This window comes from Mustela nigripes, chromosome 3 (assembly GCF_022355385.1).
Source record: "Mustela nigripes isolate SB6536 chromosome 3, MUSNIG.SB6536, whole genome shotgun sequence".
Lineage (NCBI taxonomy): Eukaryota > Metazoa > Chordata > Mammalia > Carnivora > Mustelidae > Mustela > Mustela nigripes.
In genome coordinates, this window is record NC_081559.1 from 192,877,239 (window position 1) to 192,889,839 (window position 12,601).

Consider the following 12,601-nt stretch of genomic DNA (forward strand, 5'->3'; position numbering starts at 1 on the left):
TGGTTCCCAGCTACTTCTTGGCTGTATTCGGCTTGTGAACAACAGATTCCAGTGTATCTTAGGAGGACCACTTTACTCTAACTACTTCTGAGAAACTGAACATCCATAAAGACAAAAAACAAAAATGATGCTAAGAATGAAAACATACTAGACCATTATCTTGGCAGGCATTTTGTTTATAATTTTTATAATAAATAATATAATGTCCCTGTTTTACATTATATATATTTATGTATGTATATATATATATATATATATATATATATATTAGATATCTATATACTTCATTAGAAAGAGACATAAAAAAGCCTTTTCAAATGAGGCATGACACGCAACACTGGACACTCTTATTTACAGTATAGATACGTACTTTCTACACAAGAGAATAGATGCTCGGAGGCCAGAGAGGGTTTACAAAGACAGCAGATCACCCCTGTAAAAAAAGGGGTGCACCATGCAGCCGGACGTTTATTGCCATGAGTTCTCGCAATGTCCAGACAGCATATTGAAGTTAAAAATGGCATCTGGGTAGTGGGAAAGACGATGGTCATTGGATTCACCCTGGCTCTGGAACCACGTTACACGGTCTTGCGAGTGACCAGGGAATGACACACTTTGCTGATGGGTATCGGAAACACAAAACGAAATGCTCTCATTGGAGGGGCAGGGCTCCTCACGGGCCCTAAAGGAAAACCCGCTACAAACATATGGTCCAGCATGGAGCCTGACCACGCGTCTAGACCAGGAAACACAGCTACGTGGGCTTCTAGTGCAGGAACTGATTCCGCTTCTGTTATCCTGTGGTTATCCCAGTCTCTGTCCGGTGGGAACTTGGAAAAATACACACAGAACTTACTGATCCCATATGGGTGAAGCCTAGGACGTAACGAGAGTTCACAGGAGACCCCCAGGGGAACCCTTGCTCCACTGTCTGCGAGTCTGCCTTCGTGGCTCATTCAAATCTACCCCCACCTTCTTTCATGAGAAACCCACAGGTCTCTGTCCTACGAAGCTGCCTTCCGGGACTGGTTTCTTGTGGTCTGCGTGTGTTTGGCAAAGTCATGCTGTCAACATGGGAGAACTACAATTCTCAGATAAGCCAAGATTTACTGGGTTTTAGGACCATAGCACTAGTGACTGAAGGTCACGGTCCAGGCGCCGGGACCAGGAAGCTGGTCTCAGAGGACTTTCTGAAACACATGAGAAGGTGGTTTTGCAGAAACAGGAGCTTCTGCTTCTGGAAGATGGGTCTCCTGTGTTAGCCATCCCTCCTGTCCTGGTCCGCGCCTTCCTTCGTGTGACCAGGTGATTCTCCAGGCTTCCTTTAGGCCAAGAGTGGACTCAGTCTTTGGGACCCCATCAAATATCCTGGCCATTTTCAAAACGTCCCTTAAGTGACTTACCAGTAACAGTTTAAGCTGCGTCCTCAATCGGGCTGACGTCCTCCTCTCTAACTGCATTGTTGTCCTGCTATTTATTGTTGTTATTCTTTTCTTAATCAATGGTGACCTCTCCTAGCCCTTTATTTTCCTAAGGCAAGAAGACATTTCTAGTAAAAGATATCCAGCACCTTCTTCGAGCTCCCCTGAGGTTTCATCCAGCACTCCTCCATTTAGATGTCTGTCCTTCCACAAAGAGGAGAAGCCGCTGGCCATGTTAATGGTTGCGTTTGTATCTGTATTTTTTTTTTTTTTTGTAATTGCATCAAATGCTAATATAGCATTTCTTTGGAAGAATATCAGCAGGAGCTTCACGCCTGTCTGTCCATCTGTCTCAGTGCCTCCCTCTGTTACCCTTAATCTGAGTCTGTTTTCCCCAATTACAGAGAGAGATGGAAGCATTCACAAAAATAATCTGTGGGCCAGGGCTCTGCAGAGACAGTCTGGAGGGGCAGGTGAGGCAGCGGAGCTCACCGCCTTCCCTCTAGCTGCTTTTCTTCATCACAGACCTGCATTTTCCAAGAACATCGCCTTTCTGCCCCTGTACCTTACGTCACCCCTCCCACTGCTATACATGAACTAGGACTCAAGTCCATAAAGCATTCCTTTGCCCCTGGTGGTGGAACATGGGAGAATGACCGTGTGGACATCACGCTGTCTTGAACAAGTGGCACGTTGGAATCGATTACGGGTTGTATCTACAGGAATATACGCCCCACTTCCGCACGGAGGTTCACCTGAGTTCTGAAATGCTTGTATGCACAGGATTGAATCAGAATGATAAAGCTATGAGCTAGGAACATACCGGGCACATCTAGGGAGACTGGAGCGGACTCGGTGAGCCAGCGGAGGGAGAAAAAGGTGGGCTCACCAACTCCGAGGATTCTGTTTCTTTATTTCGTCATATTTCTCCTAGAAAGCATCTTGAAAGACCCTCCAGGAAGCCGGACAGCTTCGGACAACCTCTTGTCAGGTGACACTACCGTGGACGGGTTCAGCTTTCCCAAATCTCCAAGATGGAAGCACCTGGAACGGCCGGTCCCCACCCCACCCTCCTGGCCTCGGGACCCTGCAGTGGCCAAGGGCTGCGAGGGACGTCTCAGCTAGAGCGTTCAGGGGTCACAAAGCCTCCGCGGGCGGCCCCAGCCACTACTTGAAGTAGCTGAGCCCCGCCACCAGGAAGAACTTCTCCAGGAAGAGCTCGGAGTCCAGCACGGCGATGTGGGCGGCCCGGCCGATCAGAGCGTTGGCAGTGTTGGGCAGAGCGTGGAACACGTTGTGCCGGACTAGGGTGCAGTCCTTGGCGTCCACCAGGGGACGCAGAAGGTTGTCGATCATCTCCGCGTACACCGGCCCTGGGGGAGGGAGGAGCAGGTGACCTGGGGCAGAAGGGGGCCGCGGGACCCCAAGGAAACCAGGAGAGCCCGGGGTGTGCGGCACGGACAGTCCCGTGTGCCCTTGTAGGCACTGGCCAGCTCACAGAGTGTGTTTTTATAAATCAGAAACTCGGGAAAAACAATAATAATAATTATTATTATTGTTATATTATATTATAATTATTATATAATTATATTATATAACATAATATTAATACTATTAATATATAATATTATATATTATATATTAATTATATATAATTATATATAATTAATATAACACAATAATTATTATATTAATAATTATAATATATAATAATTATTATATTAATAATATATTATATTATATATAATATTATAATAATAAATATTATTATTATTATTATGTCTTACCTGTGTGTCTGTCTTTGAGGGCAGTTTTACACATTTCAATCCTGGCTGAATGAAATGGCACGTAGCGATCTTGGGGAGAAGCCACCAGCACAACATTTTTGAAATACTGCAGACCTGCAAGGAGCCAAGAGCGTGCCTGTTGCCGGGTCTCCCCAAGACCCCCCAACGCTGTGCACACACGAAGCACAGAGAGGGGGAAGGCGGGAACACCCCCCGGCTGAGACACTATTGGCCCAGCCCTGCAGCGTCTGGTCTCAGAGAGCAGGGGCTGCTGTGTTCTCCTTGGCCATGGAAGCTAAAGAGACATGGGCAAGCGCTTCTCTACAGAGGTAGGGGAGCAGCACCCAGGGGACAAAGGGGGCTTTCTGGGGGAGCAGCTCTAAGAAGCCCATAAGGAATGAAAAGAGGACTCTGCTCCTCCTTCTCCACAATGGGGACAGCTCCTGACTGCAGGACACCTCCTGTCCCTGCTGGACGACAGCGGCCTGCAGCTGAAGACAGAGGGGCTGTACGGCACGGCGTGTTCCTGCGTCCTCAGACCCAGCCCAGTCCTGCAGACAGAACCTGCAGAGTGCTCCCCAGGCCCTCTCCCTGCAGGGCCCTCAGCCTGTGCCCCTGCACCGCGGTGGGACCTCCAGCCTCCCAAGACCACCTGCGGGGGTCCAGCCTGCCTCTGAGACAGGGCCATGAAGACCAGCCCCTCGCCCTATTCTGCGGGGTCACCCCAGCTCCCAAGATCTCTGTGGTGACCACACTGCTCTCCAGCTTCCACTTCTCCTTGTGGGGGGATCCTGAAAGCTCAACTTTGCCCAGAGACACACTGGGTAAGGACTTGCCCGAGGTCTCACATTCAGAGAGGGGCTGAAATGTCAGGGGGTGGTGTTCACCAGGTGATGGAGGGGGTGACGTGGGACAGAGGCTTGACACTCAGACCACCGCTGTGCTCTGCTCGTCCCCACGACACAGGCAGGGTCTCCAACACCTGTGTGCACTTCCCATCACAGTGGGGTGAAGGTGTGACTTCATCCCTGCCCAGGAAGAACCCCTGCCTCCCCCCATACTGTTAACTTAAGTGGCCAGGGCTCAGCTGCTCTTTATGTGGGTGGGTCTGTATCTGGGGAGGAGCCGTGAGTAGGCACATAGACCTGGGAAGTGTGATGAGGGCATCGAAATCTTATCGGAAAGCAGAGGCCACAGTGCGTGTGTGGAGATGACCTCGATGCCCACCTTGGGGCATCTGAGACGCCCTTCTTGGGAGCGGCTGAGTTTGTGAGTAGGTGGAGGCCTCCTTTGTTTGCTAAAGATTCTGTGCACGCAGTACCTCCTGACTCTACCCTTCCCTGTGTGCATCGGAGCAAGAGGGGAGTGTTTGGGTCTCCGGGCTGGACCTCCAGCTTACACCGTGACCGCAGCAGCATGCCCTGGAGGAAGGCACGCACCTGTTTTCTGGCTTAGTTGGTAGAGGAAACATTTGCGCAGATCAGCGTTATCCCTGAAGGTCAGCTGCAGAAGGGACCCGGATTTCTTTAATTTCTGCATGAGCCACAGGCCTAGAAGGACCAAAATGAAACAGAACAAAAATCAATAATGAAACCTAAAGAGAGTAAAAATGACTGGGGAGATTGCATGGAGCAGTGGGTGTGGTGCAAAAATATTGAATACTGCTGTGCTGAAAAACAATCAATCAATCAATCAATAAAATAACTGGGGGGAGATCAACGTGGAACTGTGATTTTTAGCCAATTTTAAAATAAGAGAGTAGTAGGGGCTTGGGCAAACTTTGGGGAAGTCCGAGGAAAACTCTAACGTATTTGTGGCAGGGATATAAAATCATCCTGCTAAATGATAAGCGACGGGGGTCCGGAGGATGACACTTCGTGCCCTTCGACCCCTTTGACCCCCTCCCACACATCTGAAGAAGCCGCCCAAACAGCCGTACGATGAGTGCCCCTTGCAGGTGCTCGTAGCACACAGAACCCGAAGCACCTTCCACTTCACAGTCCGTCCCTGACCCTGGTGAAGGAGCACCGATGCTGCCGGGCGTTGCACTCCCACGACAAAATGAGTGTGACAAAAGTGCAAGGAAGTGAATATGATGCGGTTCTTTTCGTCGTGTTGCGTGTGTTTACACGCAGACATGATTATAAATACGAAAAGGTTAGATGCGGTTTCAGTCACGCGTCTGTCCGACGGTGGCTTCCCTGGTTCGTGAGGCAGAGAGAAGGCACAGGGACACCCTTCCACGCGCTGCGGTTAACGCCTCAGTTAACGTCCTTCAAATAACATCAAGGCCGACGAACAGACCTGACCCACTCCGTGGGGAAGGCAAGCAGCCCAGTGTCCCTCAGTGTCCCCCAGCAGTGCAGGAGGCTGGGAGACGGGCGGGGAGTGGGAGCGTACTGGGGTGGCCCAGAGGCCACCTAATGGGTTGTGGGCAATCGGGGACCGTGGAAGGAGTATGTTAGGAGTATGATTTAAGAGACTAGTTGTGATTACACAAGACCCTACACCCTCCTTGGGCTGCTATCTGCCAGCCATGGGGCTCCCACAGACACTAGCACGTCACGGGAGACCCTCCATCATCAGGCTTTGGCTGAGAGTTTCACGGTCACCTCCTGTCCCTCTAGCTCAGCCTGTATTCCTGCCACGAAGAGCCACCTGTCGCCTGCTTCCATGTTATCATACACACTATTTTCTGCTGCACAAAAAGCTTGTCCCACCGTTCATTGCCTTGGAGATTCTGCTCATTGTCCAAGATGCATTGAGCCTTGCTCCTTTACTCTCCACGGTGTCCCTAACCTGCTAGAGGAAACTTGGAGAGCCTCAAGGCTGCGGGCCGTGTCGTTCCATTCCGGCAAGAAGTGTAGATTCTGGCTATGGTTGGCCTCTCGTATGTTTTAGTCAACTTCCTTCCTTCTCCTGCTTCATCCTCAGCAATCCTGACACACACACACACACACACACATACACACACACACACACACCCAATATCCATATTTTAGACATGCATATGCACACGTATACATAGAGATCAGAAATGTATCCATACATATACACAAGCAGACATACAGACACACATTAGCTCTATTTTAAAAATAAAGAAACTAAGGGACTCATTTGTGGCTCAGTTGCTAAGCACCTGCCTTCGGCTCAGGTCATGAACCCGGGTCCTGGGATCGAGCCCTGCATCGGGCTCCCTGCGCGGTGGAAAGACTACTTCTCTTTCTCGCAGTCCCCCTTCTTGTGTTCCCTCTCTCCTGTGTCTCTCTCTGTCATATAAATAAATAAAATCCTTGGGGAAAGAAAAAAAAACTTAAAAAAACTAAGGAAACTAAGTCACAGAGAGATGAAAATGTCTTGGCCAAAATCGTCCCCAAGTGTCTAGGTCAGAACTCAGCCACAGGCTTGCAGCGGCAGCGACGTGGTTCCGAGCCCTTTGCTACAGGCTGAGCGGAGGAGCCCCCCGGAAGCCGGAAGTGGAGGGCCTCCCCGGACACTGAATCTGCCGGCCCCTGGGGCCCGCACCTCCGGCCTCCAGGCTGTGGTCTGTAAGTCATGCAGTCCGTGGTGATTCGTTACAGCAGCCCGAGCAGACTGAGACACCCCTGCTCCCCACTCCCCACTCCCATGCCCGCTCGATCCTGTCCAGCCAGGAGCCCAGGGCATCCCCTTTCTGTTTGCAGACGAGATCTTGGAGCCACCAGATTCCGTCCCGAAGAGCCTCCCCTGGGCTTTCATCTTCCCCCTGCCCCGAGTGGACGGTGAGGAGGGACGGGCTCGGCGGAGTCTCACCTGCTCACCTGTACTAACCAGCGTGCTGTTGTTGTACAGGGTCCCCAGGTGAGGCCCAGACAGCGACAGGAACGTGTGGAGTTTGTTGAGGTAATACCGGAAGCGCGGCCGCGTGAGGACCGACCGGATGATGATGTTGCCCAGGGAGTGGCCGATGAAGCTGTGGGACAGACCCGCACATGAGTGTGGCCGCGGTGGGCCAGCTGCTGTGCTGGGGTGTGAGGGAGCCCGCCATCCCCCTCCCCGACTCGGGGGCTCTGGCCAAGAGAATGGGCGCTGCCAGCCCACCCTCCCTGGGCTTCCAGCCTCTGGCCACAGTGAGCTTGGGACGGGGACCTCGGGCACGACGTCTCTGCTGCCCAGTGTGGTCCGAAGAGAAGTGCGGGCGTGTGGCCGGGCTCCATTAGGAAATGAGTCCTGTCCATGCCCTGTGTCTTGTCTCCGGCCACCAGGGGGTCCTGGCCTTCACAGGATGAAACCCCACTTCCCTGGCCTAGCTGATAAGGCTGCTGGGGACCTGACTTCTGACTCGCTCTGCGATTTGATGCATCACACGTCATCATTCCAAGTGTACGGAGTCGCCCGCTGCCGGCCCGCGCCCCGGTTCACCCCTCCTGCACCCCAGCTCCAGTCACACTGCGACTCACACATCTGAGGACCCAACATGGCATCATTTTCAAACTGAATACCTGTTTACAGAAACCCTACCCCATGAGAGGTCCGTGGCTCTGCTCACAGTGAGCCCAGAACAGGCAAGAAAGGAAAGGAACGTTTGTCCATGAGATGGCTTTACCCGATTTCCGCCCCATCTCTACAAGCCTCTGTCTTCTCATTTGTGAAATAAAGAACGGATATTTTATCTCTGGGGCCTCAAAGGACTGATGCGCGTGGACCCACCACTGTGTCCACAGACTGTAAGTGCCCAGAGAAAACACAAGCTATGGCCCCTCGTCTTAACCAGGAAACATTTCAGCCAAGCTCATTTTGGAGTAGAAGGACCGAATGAGTGTGGACTGGAGGCCTCTCCTGGGGCAGGCAATGCAGTCCGCTATCCCACACCCGATGCCAGTGCTCGCCCTGCCTAGCAGGCAGGGAGATGGAGGCTCAGAGGTTTAGAAAGCCAGAGACAGGTGGCACGGTAGAGTCAGGCCTCAGACATGTGAGTGTTAGAACAGCCGTTCAAACCTAGAATTGTGTCGTAGTCCAGTTACCTTTCTGCTGAGCTGGGAAATGTCTCTGCCCCCCCCCCCCTCCCTTCTGCTCTGAAAGTTGTCTACTTCAGTGAGTCACAAGTTAGCTTAGGAAGGAGGTAGACAGAGGCAGCACGCCCCACTTGTCTACGGCCAACACCCAGAAAGGCCTCCCCTGTTCCCCCAGCATTAACTACCTGTGGTTTCCTTTTACCTAATTCGGGATATGGAGAGGTTGTACAACTGGATGTGCTGAATGATTTCATCCAACAACCGATCTGTCATGGTATCAAAATCTGCAAACGTGTCCATCTGGAAGAAGAGAGAGGGGCCGGGTGTTGGGTGGGGTCACAGCAAGGCCAGGCTCTGCGGGAGGCCACCTTCTTCCATGGTGCCGCATTCTGGGAGCGCGCCTAAGCCTGACGTCGGGGTAACAGGTGGGGGTTCAGCACCGAGGACAGGAGTCCCTAGATCGGGGCTCTCAGGAAGAGACTCAGGATGCCAGGGGACCCTCAGTCAGGAGGCTGGCTGGAAACAGATGGGAGAAGCTGGCGGACAGCCGCAGGCACACGGCACCGACAGACACATCATCAGTCTCCAGGGGCTGCATCTGTCTGCTGCCCGCTGGCCTCATGGTACCAGGAGGAACCAGGCTCTAAGGGTGAGCCTGTGCCCCCAGGACTCACGCCCAAACCCACCTGCCCCTGGAACCCTGCTTTCTTCCCAGCATAGCCTTGAGACTGCGCTACCAGGCCACGTCTAGAGCAGGGTCCAAAGCCCTCCAAAGTGACTCCGTAGGAGCGGTCAGAGGTTACGCGCAGAAAAGGAAGAGGAGAAACGGCGCACATGACTTTGAAAACCTGGAATGAGGCACACACACTAGATTGGTGGCCAAACTTTTGGAAACTGATGGGAACCACAGGAAGAGAGACTTGAGGCCCACACAAAACACACTTTGTCATCATTGGAGTCGTCCTTCAGTGTCGCGGGCTACGTGGAACTGTGCTGAGCGCCAAGCCACAAAGTTGGACGAGGGGTTTCGTGAGTATTTGTCAGGCAAATGGCGAGGGAGCCTGTGGTGCGTTGTCACCTGCCACTCCATGGCCCTAGAGGCACCGCAGGAATGGAGCATTCTGGTCACTTTTCCAGTGTCTATGGAGTAAGAGAGTGCCATGCTCGCCAGCCAGCAGGCTAGCTTTCCTGCTCACAGGACCTGTGCCTGGGGCTGCTCTTCCCAGTGTGAGCCTGTCTCCTCCGAGTCCTTCAGCCCACTCCACACCAGCGTCAGGTTTAAACTGTTTACAACACGCTGCAGTGTTCGTGACGCCCCAGCCTCTCAGGCCCCGTGTCCTCAGCTAGATCCAGTGAATTGCGCATGAATCATTGAATCAACAATAGTAATTATAAGGCCTGAGTTGACCTTGATGTGCAATATTCTGGAAGACATAGTAGGCTTAAAAATGGTGCCGGGAACTGCCCAGCCAGGGTGATTTTAAAAGGATGTCATGGAAATCCACACGTCTATGAGGTTTACAACTTTTAGGCAGTAATGACATGTCATGGGACATAATCCTTCCTGAGGGACCAGCTCCCCCCCCTTCCTGGCCACCATCTCACTCCTTCTGTCTGGACCTGGTCCTCTAGTCCCTATGGAACCCCACTGGAATCCCTCTGCCACCAGAGCTGCATCACAGGGGCTAGGTTAGCCTGTGACCGTCCCCTTCACCCAGTAGAGACCCACAGACACCTCAATCATGTATGATCCCAGCTGTCATCTGCCCTAGCACCCTGGCCACCTGACCCACATGACCCCACTTTTTACTCGTTCTTTCCCCTCCCAAAGGAAATGATGATCTTCCCGGACCACCCAGTGCTCCTCGGCAGGGTGCCCTTCTACGGGAGTGTCCGCAGATCATCGGCGGGGATTTTAGGAGGCTCTTCTAGACATGACTCAGGGATCCTCTCAGTCCTGAAGTGTCTATTTGTTTGTTTTTGTCATACCTGGTTCTTTTCGGACATTAGGAAGTCCAGCTTTCCTCCAGGAAGCCCCAGTTCGATGAAAGTCTTTACCAGGCGGAGGTCGGCACTGTTCCCTAAAAACGACAGATCACCCCACCCCAGACCTGTAGTTACTCATATCAGAAAGGACACAAGGGATTTAAGTCCCCCTCTTCTCCCATCCACCCATTTTGAGCAGGGAAGCCCACCAGGGGACCTGGGGTGACCAGTTGCAGTGATGTAGGTTGGTGTGAATCCCTGGGAAAGGTGTGGAGCTGATGTAATCCCAGGAGGGAAAGGCTGGGAGATGATAGTGGGGAGGCTCAGAACACAGGAGCTTTCTAAGACAGAAGTTTATTCTATTTTCTGAGAGCTCTAAAGAAAGATTTTTGGTAATGGACTGGCACGACCAGATCTGGTAAGATTTCTTAAAAGATGACCCAACAGCGATGGGGGTGGTGCTTTGGAGAGAGGACACGATGAATACGCTGGCATAAGGCAGAATGAAACCAAGGGCTCTGGAGGCTGATAGCTGGGTTTTAATCTTGGCTCAACCACATTAGCTATGGGGACTTAACCCAATTCCTTAGCTGGCCTCTTTCACAGTTTTCCAGTTTGAACAACAATACCACCTGTTCTACATGGATGTTGTGAGGATTGATGACGGTAATGAACGTTCAGCATCGAGAAGGGTGCCTGGCCTCTGATGAGTGATACACCAAGGCTGTTGCTCCTTCTCTTCTTCCTCCCCTTCCTCCTCACCCACAATGTATCATTTACCACTGGATTATCTGACACTTTGCCAAGTACACCTGTTGACCAAGCATCCCAGTATCCACGGCATATAGACAGCCAGTGAAATGCATTAGCCCCAGGATTGGGAATTAAGGATATAAAGAACAGTGTGTTTGATAAGTTCTTTACAGATTTTTGGACACTAGCCCTTTATCTGATATGTCGTTTGCAAATATCTTCTCCCATTCTATCAGAAAGAACAAATAATCCAATCAAGAAGTTGGGGTAAATTGGAAGGGGAGGTGAACCATGAGAAACTATGGACTCTGAAAAACAATCTGAGGGGTTGGAAGTGGTGGGGGGGTGGGGGGAGGTTGGGGTACCAGGTGGTGGGTATTAGAGTGGGCACGGATTGCATGGAGCACTGGGTGTGGTGAAAAAATAATGAATACTGTTACGCTGAAAATAAATTAATTAATTTAAAAAAATGGGCAGAGGACATGAACAGACATTTCTGCAAAGAAGACATCCGGATGGCTAACAGATACGTGAAAAAGTGCTCCATATCACTCAGCGTCAGGGAAATAAAAATCAAAACCACAATGAGATACCACCTCACACCACTCAGAATGGCTAAAATTAACAAGTCAGGAAATGACAGATGCTGGCGAGGATACAGAGAAAGGGGAACCCTCCTACACTGTTGGTGGGAATGCGAGCTGGTGAAGCCACTCTGGAAAACATCATGGAGGTTCCTCAACAAGTTGAAAATAGAGCTACCCTACAACCCAGCAATCGCACTACTGGGTATTTACCCTTAAGATAGGAATATAATGATCCAAAGGGGGCACGTGCACCCAAATGTTCATAGTAGCAATGGCCACAATAGCCAAACTATGGAAAGAACCTAGATATCCATGAACAGATGAATGGATAAAGAAGATGTTGTGTATATATACAATGGAATACTATGCAGCCATCAAAAGAAACAAAATCTTGCCATTTGTACCCCCATGGATGGAACTAGAGGGTATTATGCTGAGTGGAATAAGTCAATCAGAGGAAGGCAATTATCATATGTTCTCCCTGATATGAGGGAGTTGAGAGGCAAAATGGGGGTTTGGGGGATAGGGAAGGAAAAAATGAAACAAGATGAGATTGGGAGGAAGACAAACCGTAAGAGACTCTTAATCTCACGGAACAAACTGAGGCTTGCTTAGGGGTGGGGGGTAGGGAAATGATGGTTGGTTATGGACACTGGGGAAGGTATGTGCTATGGTGAGTGCTGTGAAGTGTGTAAACCTAGCAATTCACAGGTCTGTACCCCTGGGGCTAATGATACATTATATCAATTAAAAAAAAAAAAAGAACAGTGTGTTCTGGGAGCATAGTACACCACCAGTCCTTACTACATGACCCCCCAGAAGATGGGGAGCACAAGTTTTCCTCTCATCACCCATGAAGCCCTAGATGAGCCCCTTCCCTTCTCTCACATTAGTTATGCATTGGAGTCCATATAAAGTAAACTTCAAGATTCTTCCAGAAATCATGTTCCACATTCCAGTTCTCGTATCAATTAGGATGTCAACTTGAGCTTGAGGAGAACTCAAATACCCTGTACCTCCCGCTGATCTGACTGCTTCCTTCAGCCAATTAGGGAGAAGCTGAAATTCACAAA

General features: G+C 50.9%; 1 protein-coding gene across 1 annotated transcript in view; it reads right to left on the reverse strand.

Moving 5' to 3' along the window:
* Positions 1-303: 303 nt before the first annotated feature.
* Positions 304-12,601, reverse strand: part of FAM135B (family with sequence similarity 135 member B) — a 270,098-nt gene continuing 257,800 nt past the window's right edge. Inside the window, exons 15-20 of the mRNA XM_059395210.1 lie at positions 10,192-10,283; positions 8,405-8,502; positions 7,009-7,160; positions 4,648-4,758; positions 3,209-3,322; positions 304-2,794 (exon numbers count right to left, since the gene is read on the reverse strand). Coding sequence (XP_059251193.1) covers positions 2,589-2,794; positions 3,209-3,322; positions 4,648-4,758; positions 7,009-7,160; positions 8,405-8,502; positions 10,192-10,283 — 773 coding nt within the window. The 3' untranslated portion in view covers positions 304-2,588. The remainder of the gene's footprint in view (positions 2,795-3,208; positions 3,323-4,647; positions 4,759-7,008; positions 7,161-8,404; positions 8,503-10,191; positions 10,284-12,601) is intronic.